The 18,263-nt window shown below is 38.9% G+C and overlaps 1 protein-coding gene across 4 annotated transcripts in view; it reads right to left on the reverse strand.

Moving 5' to 3' along the window:
* Nucleotides 1-1,425: 1,425 nt before the first annotated feature.
* The window catches only part of TENT4B (terminal nucleotidyltransferase 4B), an 80,906-nt gene continuing 64,068 nt past the window's right edge, over nucleotides 1,426-18,263 (reverse strand). For 3 of the 4 annotated variants that reach the window (XM_030797294.1, XM_030797297.1, XM_003263035.4), the window contains 9 exons: nucleotides 17,112-17,232; nucleotides 15,633-15,740; nucleotides 10,541-10,669; nucleotides 9,589-9,802; nucleotides 8,190-8,316; nucleotides 7,979-8,082; nucleotides 7,692-7,879; nucleotides 5,277-5,441; nucleotides 1,426-4,127 (listed from right to left, as the gene is read on the reverse strand). In XM_030797294.1, the coding sequence (XP_030653154.1) occupies nucleotides 3,951-4,127; nucleotides 5,277-5,441; nucleotides 7,692-7,879; nucleotides 7,979-8,082; nucleotides 8,190-8,316; nucleotides 9,589-9,802; nucleotides 10,541-10,669; nucleotides 15,633-15,740; nucleotides 17,112-17,232 (1,333 nt within the window). In that variant the 3' untranslated portion in view covers nucleotides 1,426-3,950. The remainder of the gene's footprint in view (nucleotides 4,128-5,276; nucleotides 5,442-7,691; nucleotides 7,880-7,978; nucleotides 8,083-8,189; nucleotides 8,317-9,588; nucleotides 9,803-10,540; nucleotides 10,670-15,632; nucleotides 15,741-17,111; nucleotides 17,233-18,263) is intronic. The other variant, XM_030797304.1, reaches the window with a different exon arrangement.

Genomic DNA, 18,263 nt, shown 5'->3' on the forward strand with positions numbered 1-18,263 from the left:
GGAATTTCATGTATCTTTGTTTCCACTTTAATGCTGGAATGTTAACATCATTCTCTAAATATTTTACTAGATGAACTATGACCCTGATGAAAACTACTATCAACAGTAACTACTAAATATAACTTTTATATTCAATTAGGTTTGTTAGAGGCATTTATAGAATATTTTGCTCATGAAATACTTTGAGAATGTGCCTTTCCAATAACTGAAAAAGTTTAATGAACTAGGAGAACAAGAATAGATGGGTAAGAAGAAATTCTTCTGTTCATTAATTTTAACATTTCAATATTTATCATAGCAAAATTGGGAATGTATTTTTGATAGTTTATCATTTAGTTTTGACTGTGAAGCAACCAACTGCCTAGAAACATTATTGGTTAGTGACAGAAACACTGAGAAATCAACATATTAGAATTCAAGGAACTGATCAAACTATAGACCAATATTAAAGTAAAACTGAGATGTAGTCATGACCAATAAAAATATCAGCAACATCTACCACTAATATGTAATAATGGTGATTTCTAACAGATCAACCTTAATAACTACACCTCCCAGTCACTGCAGAGGGCTTTGCAACGAACATGTCACAGCAAGAGAATCCTGCACGTCACGGGGGTCATTACTCTTTTCCGACCCTCTAGTGTTTCCAGAAACCCCAAACACTAGTCCACAGGTTCAGGCAAACACAAGTCACACTTACCATTTCATGGGGGAGGGAATGAGCAGAAAACACATGGAGAGATACAAGGTTCGAGCGGAAAAAGACAATTAAAAATGCTCACCCTATTGTCCATGTTTTGCCCAGTGCAGATTTTATCTAGGAATATCTGGAGCCAAATCAAATAACCTAAATATTAATGAGGCTCAAAATGCAAGTAAAGGTAAAGTACACTCAAAACAGGACAAAAATATAACAGAATCAACTGTTGAAGACTGGAGGGCAATTACTTGTAAAAAACATAGGTCCTACAGATCCAAGCTAGATTTGAAAACTGAGTGCGACATCTCCAAACCAAACAAAGACGTTCAAAACCAGGCACCTTCACAGTCACCTTAAAGCTGGAGGGAAAAAATGGATATACTTTTATCATCAAAACATAACCAGTAAGATTTTGTGCTGACACCTCACCAACCCATCAGCTCCTCTAAAAAACAGTATTTAAATATTAATATTTCTGATGGCCAGGTACACATACATGACTGCCTGAGAAATGTCACCAGAGTGAGGGAGAATTTGTAAAATCCCATTCAACAAGTATTAGCAAAGGAAGGTTATGATTCATGGATATGAATGGACTATAATATATAAATGACACATTTCTGATATATTCACAAAATCTTTATAGAAAGTATTAAAACTCAAAAAAGAAATAAGATAGGAGTCAAATAGATGAAATGTATAAAACAAATGAGCAGGCAAACTAAAAGTTCTTGAAAGTATTTTACTTCAGATTGAAAAATGAACAGCTTCCACACTGTTCACTGCAAGATACACAGTATTCACGAATACAATGCTGGTCATTTGAGGAAATGTATACACACCTCAATTTCTCCTTCATGCTTTTTTCTTTTAGAAAGATACTGTTTACCAAAAAGAAACTTCAGCAGTACAGGAAAAACTATTTTCCCAATAAATTTACGAAAACCTAAGATTCCCAATGGAATCAAGATTATCTTCCCGCTACCACCACCTTAATATAATCACATGCTTATTGGAACACTAATATTCGCACCCTAAGAGTACATTTACTTTCAACAATGAGGGTGATTCTTTAAAAACAAACAAACAAAAAACAACAAAAAAAACTTCAGTGTGGTAAATGTAACATAGATCTCTGCAAGTATTAAGTGTCTGAAATAGGCAGCTAATACTGGATTTAATATTATTTTATAAATAATTGTTCCCTTAGCAGTAAACGTAAGTCTACACATTCACAATTGTCCTAGAAAATAAATACTGTGATTATGCACAATGTTATGACAAACTAGTTTCAAAAACAAAAGCTCAACATCTCAATAAAAATTCTGATCAGAATAAAATGTGACTCTAAAATTTAAAACATTGTCAAAATAACATCACATTTGAAATCTTCCACAGTTTACACGAGTACTATGAGTTTCCAGTTTTGGAACGCATTTTTCCATTGTGAATTAAAATATGAACATATTGAAAATTGTTAATTTCAGTGATGACATCAGTTTTGGTCTTACTTTAGCATTATTTTCTTTATAAAAAGTTACACTAAGTGTCCATTAATGGTCTGATTGGTCTTCAGTATTTCATAAATGTATATAAAAGAAACTCCTAAAAGCCAATAGTACTTTATATGTATATATATATAAAAGAATCTCGTCTCAGAAATGGCTGTATTTAACAGAGCCATACACGCTGATGCTAAACTTAAGAGCTTTCACCCTGAAAGAAAGCATTTTCAGAAATGTCACTTACATTCTATTATATTAAATATTCCCAACTGAGTTTCAAACTCAACAGGTAATGATAACAGAATTATACATCTCATTGCACTCAAAGCTGACTACAACCAAAATTTACAGTATGACTGAAACAAGCCAATGTTTAAAAAAGTTTTAATTAACGATAACAATTCCATGAAAGAAGAGGATAAAGAATGGGATGACAAGAAGTATTTGGTCTTAATAAGGCAATACAAAATAGATCCATTATCAAAGACCATTTAATTTGTAAAGATCAACAATACCAAAAGCATAAAGTGGAATATAAGAAAATAGTTTTTTATACGTATGATTTAATTAAAGCTGTTTACAGTTATTCTCCCACAGTAGTTAAGCATGAATTTTAAAAAGAATAAGAGATGAGAAACAGGCACACGCAGCACACAGGGTTAGAGAAGCCAGCATGCAAAGTCTGTGGAACTCGAAGTTTCACTGCAACAGGAATGAGACCAGACATGGGTGGCCTTTTTTTTTTTTTCCTATTAGGAAGAAATGGGGGGGAAAAAAAAAGACTGCAAAGGAAGCAAACACAAAGTCATGTAATTGCCCATTGCCCAAGACGACAGCACTATAGAAAACAGTTGCAAGTTAATTCTCGGAGATGACCAGAGATTTTTCAGTGTTTACACAAAAGTACATAGTACATTTTTTTTTTTTTTTTTACAAAATAAAATAAACATCATTTGCCACCATAAACCTTTTCTTTAGAGAGGAAAAATTTTTGCAGCAGGACACAAGGGTTCTATTAAGTCATTTCAATGCTGAGAAAAACAAATTGAGTAATAGAACTAATCACTTCCCTATATATGGATGTTAAGATGACAATTTAGATTATTTTTCAAACTAATCCTGAGAAAAAATCTGTTTACAATTTAAACAGTAATGTTATGTAAAAAGTATTATTAACAAATCCACTATTACAAATATCAATTTCCTATATGGTCTTCTATATATACACACAATAAAATGGTAAATATATGCAAAAATATTAAAAAAAAAAAAAAAACATGCACAGATCACTTTCCCCTTTGGAATCTCGACTTCCTATCAGATACCTTTGTTTTCCTTCCCCACCCCATCCTCTGATACTGTTTTTGTTTCTATCACCCTACCAACACTGAATACTATTCCCTATAACTCTGCATAAAGCCAATGAGAAATATATTTATTTTACATTCAAGCTTTAAATCTTAAAATGACCCTGTTGTAGCATATGACTTATCAAATAAGCAGCCTTTTTTTCCCTCTTTTTTGCTTGCTTTTTTGTTTGTTTTTTTTTTGTTTTGTTATGTTTTGTTTTTTTGCAGTTGTCAGTCTTCATGATCCATTCTGTGGCGAGCTGGGAAAAAATGCAGTTGCTAAGTCAACGTCTGAACAGTGTGAGGCTCCTGAATATCTCCCAGGAGTCCCTGCGCAACTGTCCTGAGCATGAGATCATTGCACAGAGAAGACAGTCCACCGCGCAGTGCCGACTATCTACAGAGGTCTGAGAGGGGCGCGTCCCTCTTGTGTTTCCTCTTTTTGCCATGGTAATACTGATTATTGGATTTGCCTTGATGTTGTTTGTTTGTCATCAAGGAACCATGGCTTGTTTGAGTTGTACCTTGGAAGCCTTTGCTGGAAGAACGAAAGAGCCTTGCTGATCCATGCTGCAGAAACAGAAAACAACCACAAAGACATCAGTATTGCAGAAAAGCAGAGTATTCTCAAACACCTGGATTCAGGGCAGCTTTCAAAACTAGGAATATGCTGGCTAGAGAGTTACCTTACCGGTCACTGACTTATCTAGTGGGCAGAAAAAGCTGTTACAGGGGTTCTTTTTAGCTCTAAAACCCTTACTTTATTTTAATGGAAATACTGAAAAGCATAGACCACTCGCCTGCCTTCTTAACAGAGTGTGTGGGATGTAAAGGTTTTCTTCAGAAACCTACCAACCCAAACACCACATCATAAGTGACATAGCAGGAAGAGGCTCTTGGGCATGACAGGCACACTGGTAGGTTGGGGTCAGCACAGGTGGCCGCTCCCTTCCTGCTACTCATGGCCTGTGGCTTTCTCGTGACCCCAGTCCCTTTTGTCAACCCTGTCACTTCAACTGGTATTTTGTGATGAGTCTGTGTCTGGTATACATGGCTAAGGCCGCGTAGGTAAAGTGAACTCAGTGAGTCAAATCAGACACAAGGTGACAGCCAAGAGGCCTCTTCCCAGGTTCTCAGCTATAGTGAGGAGTGACCCAGCCTCAGGCCAGAGCCCCATATCAATGGCTTCCTCCCCTCACTCTGAGTCATTACTCAGTTAATGACAATCTAGGCAACAAAAAAACTTAAACTAGAATATCTCTGTGGCCTTTTAAGTCCAAGCTAATGTTAATCAACTGACCATGCCTGACAGCCAGCTGATCATTTCAACACCGGCAACGAGGTATTGAACATTAAAATATTAGAAAAGGATACATTATTCCCAGATATGCACACTGCCATGAGGCCTCACAAAACCTTCATGCCAGCTTATTTCATGTACAACTGAAACATTTTTTATATGGGAGTTTGGCTGGAACATCTTATAAAGACCAGTCAATAGATTCCTGAAGAGATTTATGTTACAATGGTGTCTCACAAGGATCTTTAGGACATCCGGTTTCTAGAAGCACTGTCATGTGTTGGAACCTCTTAGAATAAAATAAGTTTGTTCTTCAATCTAGCGTTTTCTTCAAACCCATGCTGCATATTATTTACATGTGGGAAATTCTAAATATTTTGTATCAAATACTAACAATTAAAAACCCACGTTCCACACACCTGAGATTTGTTGGTGCTGTTGGATGTGTTAGTGGTTTGGGTGCTTTGCATTTTCCCAACTGCCTGAGAGGACTCCAAGGATACATCTTGCGACCCTACTCGGTTCCCAGTGGACGGACGGCAAAGCAGCTGTTTCGGGGTTTTGCATGGTGTTGCATCGGAATCCTAACACAAGTCACGTGAGTTATAATGTGACATATTAGTAATTTAGATACTCAATATTCAGAAAGAAAAACAATTTTGGTTAAAGTACTCTCTGGACTAAATTTAAACTTTTGGGAGTTAAAAGCAGCACACTGAGGAATTTACAAAATTAACTGTTTGTTTAAATTTTCCTCCAAACATTTAAAGTGACTGATTTTATCAGAGAGCTTCTGTTCATTGTTAAATCCACTGCCCACATCTGACCTTGAAGGAGCTCATGGAGGTCTAAGTTTATTTGTTTTTTTATTTATAGAAAATGAAAAACTATGGTAAAGAGTGAGGAACCTAGGTCCTAGTCCCTGGCTTCAGCCAGACACAAGATGATGGGTTTAAGGGATTATATCTCTGAGAGTCTGTGATGACAAATCAGTGATCATTCTAACCAAACATACTGGTGTGGGTGGGTGTGGACTTCCCGCGACAGTGGGCTGAGCTCCACCTGTTTCTGGGCTGCTTGGGCCATGACAATGCTACGTCTCTCTGTAGGTCTCCACCCTGGCCCTGGCACTCTACTCAGCATCTCAGAGTCACATTCTCTCAGTCCCCAACACTCCATCTCCCTGTGTCTGTGACATCTAGCTTGGCATTCTGTCCTCCAAAGCATACTGCTCTAGGAACCAAAAAGGCACACAAGGAGATTTTGCAAGGAAGATTTATGATTCCATACTGACACATGGTCACCATCAACAACATACAATATTTAGATTACTTTTCATGTCCTACACTTAATAAAGTTAAACGCAAACAGGTAAGCCTGCTTTAGATCTCAAATCAGTACACTACAAATTCACTTTGATTTTAAAAGGTAACTTACATTATAATTGACACATAAATTCTATCAGGATGGGGGAAGAAAAAAATTCTATCAGGATAGAAAGAGAAAGTAGATTAGAGGTTACCAGAGGTTAAGGGAGGGAAGGAAGAATTAGAAGAAATTACTGCTAAATGCATGGTTTCTTCTTGGGGTGATGGAAATGTTCTAGAGTTACTGGAGATGGCTGCACAACATTGTGAATATGTTCTAAAAACCACCAAATTGTACATTTTTAATGCTGAACTTTATGTTAATTATATCTCAATTAAAAAAAAAATTTGGCCAGGCGCGGTGGCTCACGCCTGTAATCCCAGCACTTTGGGAGGCCGAGGCGGTCGGATCATGAGGTCAGGAGATCGAGACCACGGTGAAACCCCGGCTCTACTAAAAATACAAAAAATTAGCCGGGCGCGGTGGCGGGTGCCTGTAGTCCCAGCTACTTGGGAGCTTGAGGCAGGAGAATGGCGTGAACCCAGGAGGCAGAGCTTGCAGTGAGCCAAGATAGCGCCACTGCACTCCAGCCTGGGCGACAGAGCGAGACTCCATCTCAAAAAACAAAACAAAACAACAACAACAAAAAATTCAACCAGGAAGCTGAAAAAAAATTGAGTGAAGCCTTACACAAGAGTATATTCTATGTGGTTCCATTTGTATGAAATTCTGAAACAGGCAAAACTAACTATGGTGTTAAAAAGTCGTAACAGCTGGGCTCACGCCTGCAATCCCAGCACTTTGGGAGGCTGAGGCAGGTGGATCTCTTGAGGTCAGGAGTTCCAGACCAGCCTGGCCAACATGGTGAAACCCCATCTCTACTAAAAATACAAAAAATTAGCTGGGTGTGGTGGCACGTGCCTGTAATCCTAGATACTCAGGAGGCTGAGGCAGGAGAATTGCTTGAACCTAGGAGGCGAAGGTTGCAGTGAACCGAGATCATACCACTGCACTCCAGCCTGGGTGACAGAGGGAGACCCTGTCCCCCCTGCCAAAAAAAAAAAAGGAAAAAACAATAAACAAATATTGGAGCCTGGCTACAAGGATGCACAAGCTACAGTACTCTAGGGGAACTGATGTCTGTAATCTACTTTGAAATGGATCAAAGAATAAGATGAATTAATGGATAGAGTGATGGATAGACAGGTATGAGATAAGCAAGTAAAAGGTTAAGAGCAGAATCTATCGGTGAGTACATGAATGCTCACTAAAATTTGTTCACTTTTGCTGTATGCTTGAAATTTTTCATAACAAAATGTTGAGATAAAGTACAAGCATGAAAGTTATTAAAATATCCCAGTAACATGTAAGCAAAGGAAGTAGCCTTAGCCTTCGAGACAGTGTTAACCCCAGCAAGAGAACGTGCATGCGTCTGAGTTCAGAAGAGCCGAGGCTTTCATACTTACTACATCACTAGAGCTGGACTGTGTGGCAGAAGAGGACGACACTGGACCTGATGAAGAGTTTGAAGAGTGTTTACTAAGAGATTCCGAGGTTTTACTTCTACATTTTCCAAGGGCTTCATTTTCTTCAGATAGATTATTATTACATTTATCTAACTGCTGAGTATCTACTATCAAGGTAACACCATTTCCTGAAAGAGTGGCAAAAGATTGGAAAACGTTTCTTCCCATTAAACGCACACAACACAGAAAAGCCTCTAATAGTCAACCGACCAAGGAAAATATCTTACCATTGCATGAAGGCTCAGGTCTATTCTTCAAGCCCCACTGCTTTGATATCCAATCTCTATATGTGGCAACTTCATCTGTTACTCTAATTATTCTACCTAGTATGCTGCATGTGTTTAAAAAGAAAGGGAGAGGGAGGGAATAACATTAATTTGAAGATAAGAAGCCACAACCAATTTTGACACAATGGGCTGGTTATAGATGAACTTTTACCTTTCTGTTTCATTGTTGGGATAGTACTTTGCTATTGGTGATACAGCATGACTCAAAACAACGTAGGCATAATCAAAGGCCTGCTTCACTTGCATGGCCCCATATGAACTCCTTCCAACATCGTTACCTTTAAAAGAAATATACGTAACATAGTAAGCTTGACTGTGCTTAATATGCACTAAATGTTGATGACCCTCTTCCAGGAGAGCAAGGGCCATAGTTATCCCACCAGACTTGTGCCCAGGAGCTGAGCTGTGAGCTGTCCCCAAAGCTCCCCAGTCTCTGAATATGTGCATCATGCAGTTGGTACTTCATTATGGTGCATCAGTTGCCGAAATGTATTCTGGCCCATTAAGAACTATCCCATTCCATACATAAACAGTTATGCAAACAAAAGAAATAGTGCCCTGTTCACTCCTAAGAGTGACATCCCAAGTTACATTAGAAATACTTCCATATTTTTTGGGTTTACATTAGCTATATATCTATTTCTCACTCTAAATTACGAGCCCCTAAAAAGCAAGGATCATCTTGCCGAAAAGTCTTCATGTCCTTTGACCCAATGCTTTTGAACAGAGCAGGCTCCCAATCAATGTAATGTTTCCTCAATGAATAAACACATAGAAATATTAATGTTTATAAGGCAGCTCAATAAGCCAGAAAATGGTTCCTAGGCAACTACTGTATCTCTTCACCCCCTTTCCTTACTCATTTTCAAAGTTTACACATTAAAGCAAATGACTAAAAGCACTTCCACTGAAGTCCAATAATGCAGAATCTATTTTACAATTATATCAAGAAAAAATATTGCTCAGAAAAATCAGGACACAAGCAAGCAAACAGAACTTCAAAAAAGCATGGAAGGAATTTACTTTCTGCTTACTTTCAAGCCTACACAAAGCTGGAAAAAGTACAAAGAGACATGCAAAATCAAACAAGAAAGGAGAAATTCAAAAAGAAAACACATTGTCTCCTTGCACCCTTCTGCTCATGAATTCAAAGATATATTACTGTGCTTGCTGCCTCTCAGGACTTCAGAATCATCTCATTAAAGCCTCATTAATTGCTGACAATTGGTTGTAATCAAGGCAATAAGGACCCAAGAAGAAGGAGCAGCAGCCACCAAACATGAACCCATCCAAATAAGTGAATGCCTCTTCTACTATGCTTTTAGGGTTAAACAGATTCTACTCCCTACTTATCTGGAAGTCTCCAAGGTGTTTTTCTATTGTCTGTGTCTGTTTATTTTAGTATGTTTGCTCATGAAATATTTTGATGAAAAAAGAAAAACAATTAGAAGTTGTTCCTTCATTTTTCATCTAAAGAGAATTTAAAGTATAATAAGGTGACTGACAGTGCCCTCTCTTTGAATGCCCACAAATTTACCTAATTTCAATACCTGGTTGTAAAGGATCTTCGATATAAAGCATTGATGGCCTGTAGCCATCTAGCATATTTTTCTGTACTTCATCTTTGGCCACATATGAACCACCATCCTTTATCCGGATGCCAGTCTTTAAATAATTGAAGTGTCGTCCATATAATTCAAAAAATTCTATTAAGAGAACACCATAGTTTGTATTGGGGATGCAAGCATCTTCCCTGGGATGTAACTAAAAGCAGAAAAGAAGAAATTATATTGGATTTTTGCTAAATTATCAAGGAGAGGGGGAATAAATTATATTCTAACTTCTACAAACAATATTATTATAATTTTGGTTTAGCATAGCAGTCAGTTGATAATGGGCTAACAGCAGGCTATACTGCTGTTACACACAACACTGAAGTCCCAGGGTGTGGGAATGGCGGGAGACTGTTTGTAAGGCTGAATTTTACTGCTGCACCAGGCTGCCGACCAGGGCTGGCTTGGCCCAACACATCAGCAAAGTCGTTCTGACTCACGAATAGACTCAGGCAGTTGGCAACCCTGCCCCATATAAACATACCCACTTACAATACTACGACTCTAATTCGCTTACCAAAATAGCAGGTCTCAATTCCAACTAAACTTACAAGATTCAGCTGCTTAGAAGACATTCTTATTGTTGGCATTTATACTATTTATGCTTACGGAAACCAGGCCGTACATTTTGCATGTTAAAATTTGCAGTGAAAAGTCTCAAAAATACTAGAATGTATGGGATTTAAAACCAAAAATATTATTTCATAGGAATTTAAAAATACTTATTTGCTAAATGATAAAATGTACCCAGTTTAAAGGGAAAAGCCATAAGTAATCAAGGAAAGCAATGCAATTACAGGTTGATTTTGATTTTTTCCAAAATGTTTCCCAGCTGATTGATCACTTTTGCTTTTAGTGTGCACTAGCATGGTATACCCATATGACTTACCTGAAGGAAACTGACTGCCATTAAAAAGAGACTATAAGAACCAATTCCACCTGTAAATACTTCATTAAGGTCCCTCTGCAATAGGAATTGTTTCAATACTAAAACCAAGTATGGTAATACAGGATATTTCTGAAAAAGAAAATTGTATTTTCAATGAATTCCTGTATCAGCAACAGATCTAAGCATTAAGAGGGGCATAAATTGGTCCTTACATTATAAAATTTGGTAGAGATATACAACATACTTAATTTTCTATTTTAAGAGTAAGCTATTAAAAAAAAGTAAACTATAGGTAATGAATGGTTCTCCCCTTATATCTAAAATGTAAGACATGTACAAATGAATAATAGCATCTAAGTACTTGCTACAGGGCCGGGCATGGTGGCTCACCCCTGTAATCCTAGCACTTTGGGAGACCAAGGCGGGCAGATCACCTGAGGTCAGGAGTTTGAGACCAGCCTGGCCAACATGGTGAAACCCCCATCTCTACTAAAAATACAAAAAATAGCCAGGAGTGGTGGCGGGAGCCTGTAATCCCAGCTACTTGGGAGGCTGAGGCAGGAGAATCACTTGAACCTGGGAGGCAGAGGATGTAGTGAGGCGAGATCGAGCCATTGCACCCCAGCCTGGGTGACAGAGCAACTCCATCTCAAAAAAAAAAAAAAGTACTTGCTATAGGATAGAAACACTAACAAACAACATGTAACTGATGATGCTTATTTGTGACCATGACCCTCTAACATTCATTTGTAAACAGATAATAGAAAGAGTACAAGGACAAAGTCACCAACATCTTAAAGCACTCAATCAGTGAGATTTTTAAGAATCGCTTTTCTTGGTGACGCACCACTGTAGACTAGCAACCTTTATTCTGCCACAGCCCTGGGGCAAACAAGAGTCCTGCCTGCTGACTTGCACATGGGCTGATGACTACACACAGACCACCCCTCCCTTCCACGCTTTACAGGGAATGAGGCAGGGCTACCTGAGAGAACACCTGAGTGGGCAAGTATGTACAGAATGAGAGTCCACCTTTTGCTGTGCACATATTCATTCACTTCTCTCTGTAAACCATGCCATAGGCTGGGGCCACTGAGGGAAGCAAAGCAGGCACAACATCTTCAAAGAAGTCTTAACAGCTATTATTACTTAGGGTGGTAAAATTACTAGTGATTTCCATTTTTTTACCCCTCACTCTGTCACCCAGGCTGGAGTACAGTAGCACAATCTTGGCTCATTGCAATCTCCAGCTCCTGGGCTCAAGTGATCCTCCCGCCTCAGCATACCACGCCCAGCTGATTTTTGTATTTTTGTAGAGACAAGGTTTCACCACATTGCCTGGGCTGGTCTTGAACTCCTGAGCTCAAATGATCTGCCTGCCTGGGCCTCCCAAAGTGTTGGGATTACAGGTGTGAACCATAGCACCTGGCCGGTGATTTCTATTTTTTTTTTTCTTTATTCTTATCTCCGTTTTCTAGATGTCCTACAATGAACACGCATGGCTTCTATAAAAAAGAAAAAAAAGCTTATACTTTTGCAAATTGTATCAAACTAAGCAAGCATAGGAAAGAACAAAAACATGGAGAAATAAATATTTTTAAACATTGTGGGCTGGGCGCGGTGGCTCACGCCTGTAATCCCAGCACTTTGGGAGGCCAAGGCGGGCAGATCACTTGAGGTCAGGAATTCGAGACCAGCCTGGCCAACACGGAGAAACCCCATCTCTACTAAAAATACAAAAATTAGCCGGGCGTGGTGGCACACGTATGTAGTCCCAGCTATTCTAGAGGCTGAGGCACAAGAATCGTTTGAACTCGGGAGGCGGAGGGTATAATGAGCCATGATCGCACCATTGCACTCCAGCCTGAGTGACAGAGCGAGACTCTGCCTCAAAAAACAAAACAAAACATTGTGGTTAAGTCAGTCTAGATACAGTTCCCTTTCAAAGAACAATTAGGGGTCAGGTGTGGTGGTTCATGCCTGTAATCCCAACACTTTGGGAGGTCAAGGAAGGAGGAATGCTTGAACCCAGGAGTTTAAGAACAGCTTGGGCAACATAGCAAGACCTTATCTCTACTTAAAAAAAAAGAAAAAAAAAGTGGCCACATAGCAAGACCTCATCTCTACTTACAAAATAAAATAAAAAAGTGGCCGGGCTCGGTGGCTCACGCCTGTAATCCCAGCACTGCAGGAGGCTGAGGAGAGCAGATCACCTGAGGTCAGGGTTTGAGACCACTCTGCCCAACATGGTGTAACCACATCTCTACTAAAAATACAAAAATTAGCTGAGCGTGGTGGCGTGCGCCTCTAATCCCAGCTACTCAAGAGGCTAAGGCAGGAGAATTGCTTGAACCCGGGAGGCGGAGGCTGCAGTGAGCCAAGATCGCAACACTGCACTCCAGCCTGGGCAACAGAGTGAGACTCCATCTCAAAAAAAAAAAAAAAAAAATTAGCCAGGTGTGGTGGGCAAGCCTGTGATCCCAGATACTCAGGCCAAGGTGGGAGGATCACTTGAGCCCAAGAGGCTGAGGCTGCAGTGAGCCAGGATCACTGTACTCTAGCCTGGGTAACAGAGTGAGACTCGGTGTCAAAAAATGAAAGAAAGGAAAAAAAAGAAGAAGAAGGAAGGAAAAGGGAAAGGGGAAGGAAGAAAAGGAAGAAAAGAGAAAAGAAAAGGGAGGGAAAGAAAAAGAGAGAAAAAGGAAAGGGAGGGATAGAGGAAGAGGGAGAGGGAGAAGAAAAGGGGGAGGGAGAGAGAGAAAATGAGAATACGAAAGAATAAATAATTAGGGAAATATCCAACAGAATTTTATCTGGATATACCCTTCAACCTCAAAATTTTGCTTCTGGGAATCTTCCTACAAACATTTTGCACGTGTAAAGCAAGATGCATGTATGGAAGTATATTCGTCAATCCCTTTTTCTAATAGCAAAAAAAAAACTGGAACAACACTGAAGAACTGCTAAATCAAGCAGTCACAGCCTTACAAAAGACTATTGCCTGTGTAACCAACAAAAAGAATAAAGCAAACCTGTATGTGCTAATATGGAAGAAACCTCCAAAACATTAAGTTTTTACGAAGGTATAAGACAATGTGTGTATAATATGCTACTCCTTTTGCTTATAATTTTAAAGAACATAAAAAAGCAACACAAAAAATAATAATTGGCAATGAGAAATTCTGTAAAAATGATCTAAGTATCTACGGTGTAAAAGTGACTCACTTTACACTGTCTCTTTATACTGATGAATGTTATCATTTATATGAATTTCAATTTTTAAAAGTTTTTTCCAGAAAAAGAAAATATCAGACACACACACACACACACACACACACACACACACCCAATATAATGGGATTATGGATATTTCTTTTGTTTTTCTGCTTTTCTGTCTTCCATACATTTATGCAAGATGATAATGCTTGCAACATCAAGTAGTTAACATTTTTTTCTTAAAAAACAAAAAAGAAGAAATAGAAACTTTAGAGCTGCTAGAGAAAAAAAAAATTGTGAATATTCTAACAGAAGCCAAAGGAGTTAATGGTTTAGGTTAGAGGTGAGAAAGCTGACAACTACCTAAGTATGTAAAATGTTCCACAAATGATGGTGACAAATTCTTCTCTATCTTGGAAGAAAACAGAATAGAAATAAACTCAAATAATTGCAAAATAGAAGTAAGGAAGCCTGTAGGAAACACCTTAATGGTAATTTAGGGATTGAAATCTAGAAAAGGCTCTTAAAACTCTTAACCAGGCCAGGCGCGGTGGCTTACGCCTGTAATCCCAGCACTTTGGGAGGCTGAGACGGGCGGATCACAAGGTCAGGAGATCGAGACCATCCTAGCTAACACGTGAAACCCCGTCTCTACTGAAAATACAAAAAATTAGCCGGGCGCAGTGGTGGGCGCCTGTAGTCCCAGCTACTTGGGAGGCTGAGGCAGGAGAATGGCAAGAACCCGGGAGGTGGAGCTTGCAGTGAGCCGAGATCGCGCCACTGCACTCCAGCCTGGGAGATAGAGCGAGATTCCGTCTCAAAAAAAAAAAAAAACTCTTAACCTATTTCCTGTTTAGAAAAAAAAAAAGTACAGCTGGGCACAGTGGCTCATGCCTGTAATCCGGGCACTTTGGGAGGCCGAGGTGGGCGGATCACAAAGTCAGGAGTTCAAGACCAGTCTGGCCAATATGGTGAAACCCCATCTCTACTAAAAATACAAAAATTAGCCAGGCATGGTGGCGGGTGCCTGGTACTCATTCCAGGCACGAGTCCCAGGTACTCATGAGACTGAGGCAGAAGAATTGCTTGAACCCAGGAGGTGGAGGTGGCAGTGAACCAAGATTGTGCCACTGCACTCCAGCCTGGGTGACAGAGAGAGACTCTGCCTCAAAAAAAGAAAAAAAAAAAGTGCAGCTCACTGCCTGCGCAGTATTCTTGGGGCAAACGGGAAATGGATTAAAGGAAAGGTTCTTAATCTGAACTCCTAAAGGTTAAAAACAGATGGAATCAACAGTGTAGTAGAATTCCATCTCTTCTGTCTCTACAAGGAAGGATCTAGAGCAGACAATTTCTTCAAAAGCTTTCTCAACTTTTAATTCTTACCTGAGGTCACATTATAAGTTAATCACTGATCATTACAAGCAGATTCAAAGAAAGCAAAACCGTTGCATACAAAAGTAAGGTGCAGGCTGAGCATGGTGGCTCATGCCTGTAATCCCAGTGCTTTGGGAAGCTTAGGCCAGGAGTTAGAGACCAGCCTGGCCAACACAGCGAGACCCCAACACTAAAAAAAAAAAAAAAAAATACAAAAAATAGCCAGGTGTAGTGGCTTACGTCTGTAGTCCCAGCTACTTGGGAGGCTGAGGTGAGATAACCACTTGAACCCAGGAGTTTGAGGCTGCAGCGGGCCATGATCCAGCCACTGCACTCCAGCCTAGGTGAAGAGTGAGACCCTAGCTCTATTTAAAAGAGACAGAGAGAGACAGAGAGAGAGAGAGAGAGCAACATGCATATAAAAATATTAGACCACCACCACAACAGTATCTTAAAATTACGTTTCTAATAGTTTTCTTGTATAAACACTAAATTCTCTGACCTTGGTAAAATCTTTGATGAGGTCAGCTGCTCTCACGCCATTCTGTACATTAAAGCTGATATCAACTTTCACTTCAGTAAAAGAATCTGTTAATTTAATAATAGGTACCTATAAAGAGAAGAAAGGTAAAATGTAAATGCTTTAACCAGATTAAATGATAAAATCAGGGGATAGAAGCTTACTAGACATGAGGTCTCCATCATCTCATGAGAGCATAACACTGAATATTCTAAATATGGCGCACCCCAGTAAACCTGGTCTGCTACAAATATCATATGCTGCATATTTAGCACTGGGCCCCATACAGTATATTACAGTATAATTTCAGAAATTACAGTATAATTTCTATCAATTGAGAATTTTGTTTGGTGTCCAATTTTTTATTATTTATTTTTATTGTTTATATTTAAGGTGTACATGTTTTGATATACTTATCTTGATATACATACTGAAGTGATTACTACAGTTAAGTAAATTAATATGCCCATCATCTCATTTATTAGTTGACTTATAATGATAATTTTAAAATTAACAAAAACTTTCCTCAATAATTTGGAGAACACTTTCTGAGTATAAGATGAAAAACTATGAATGCCAGGTATTAAATGTTTTGTATCATCAAACTGTTTCTAATAAGAAAATTGCTGGATTCTTAAGGTGTACACTACAACCCACTTGCATTAATGGTCAGTTTTGCAAATAGCCCAAAAAGCAATCTGACAAGATAAAATATAAAAATTATTCTAAAACACTGACAGGATTATTTACATGAGCTATCAGGAGTTCTTTTCAAAAAATGCTCTAACTTGGGCAACACAGGGAGACCCTATCTCTACGAAAAAAATTTTTTTAAATAAGCAGGACGTGGTAGGGTGCGCCTTAGTCCCAGATACACATAAGGCTGAGGTGGGAGGATCACTTGAGTCCAGAAGTTAGAGACCAGCCTGGGCAACATAGTGAGACTGTATCTCTCTTAAAAAAATGAATAAAACAAACAAAAATCTCTACAGTGAGTATTGTATATAATAAAATTGGGTATTTTGCTGTTGTTAAAAGAAATGCAGGCCAGGTGCAGTGGCTCACGCCTGTAATCCCAGCATTCTGGGAGGCAGAGGTGGGTGGATCACTTGAGCCCAGGAGTTGGAGATCAGTCTGGGCAACACGGTGAAACCCCATCTCTACAAAAAATACAAAAAAATTAGCCAGGCATGGCAGGTTGTGTCTGTAGTCCAACTCCCCAAGAGGCTGAGGTAGAAGGATCACTTGAGCCGAGGAGGCACAGGTTGTAGTGAGCTGAGATTGTGTGGTCACACTCCAGCGTGGACAACCAGAAAACTTTTTATGTGCAAGCACGGTGACATTAACAAAATGAAAGAATCACTCACTTGCAATGTAACTGTGCTCACCAAACTTTAATTTTATTTCAAGTTTCATAGGTAAGTAACTAAGGATTTTAATACGAAATGCTGCAGAACTTACAGTTGCTTTGTCTAAAACTTTCACCGAATCCTCATCTGCGACTTTGTGTTTCCGAAGAGCTTCTTCCAGAGTCCAGAGGGGTAGGTTCTCCCACTTCCCAAACACCACTAGGTCGATGTCACTGAACACAGAATACATATACAAGAGGGTCTGAAGAAGTTGGAAACTTGTTTTAACTGACACTCATGCTTATAGACTTCATTAGTACAGTTAAAACCTATTTCCCACCCTGGCCAACGAAGACTAAATGTGTTGGTGATAATGGTTTTGTGGAGAAGGGAAATAGTAGTTGTTGATTTTAACAAATTCCTCCTCCCAGTCATTTCACTGAATTCAGGCCTCAGGAAATAGGGTGATTTTGAAAGAAGTAAAACCTCAAAGAAAAAAAAAACAAAAAGCACTTCACGTATTTTCTTTAATAAAGGCTTCTGGTACTAGACGTAATGATTTTCCTATGTGGATGAGATTAATTGCGACTCAAATATTATGAAGTGCTTTTAAGCTGGATGCAGAACAGGTATCCAGCATGCTACCATTTGTGTTAATATACACACATGTCCTTTTATATGCACAGATATCTCTGAAAGGATATGTGAGAAACTGGTAAAAGCGGCTGTTCCAAGGAGAACCAGGGGGCAGAGGTGGGACTGAGACTTTTCCCTGTATTGATTTTTGTGCCTTTTCCAAATGTGAACTATGTGAATGTACTACCTATTCATAAAATTTAATTAAATTTTTTAACAAAGATTTTTCATGTTTTACTGATGCTAAGAACCTAAATAAGAAATATGAACTCCAAGTTGAGTATTTTATGACTTTTGCAGGCCAAGGACATCTATGAGAAGAATGGAAATTGCCAGGGTCCATCCACTTTAGCACACTTTAAGTTGGGGTAAAGTATACCAAATCAAGCTCAAATGGAAAAACATGATGCTGACTTTATTCTGGAGCGATTAAAATTTAAAGTAATAATAATAATAACCACGATGGAATGTTCAAACAATTTCAATTCTTAGAGAGCAAGTATTCACCCTTCGGAGAAACATTATCATTTCCCAAAAGAGAGCCTCCAAGGCTGTGCATCATAAGAGGTCTCATTTGAGAAGACTGAAACTGAACAACAGTCCTGAAAGGCCAAGATCTTTCTCAGAG

This window comes from Nomascus leucogenys, chromosome 2 (assembly GCF_006542625.1).
Source record: "Nomascus leucogenys isolate Asia chromosome 2, Asia_NLE_v1, whole genome shotgun sequence".
NCBI classification, from domain to species: Eukaryota; Metazoa; Chordata; class Mammalia; order Primates; family Hylobatidae; genus Nomascus; species Nomascus leucogenys.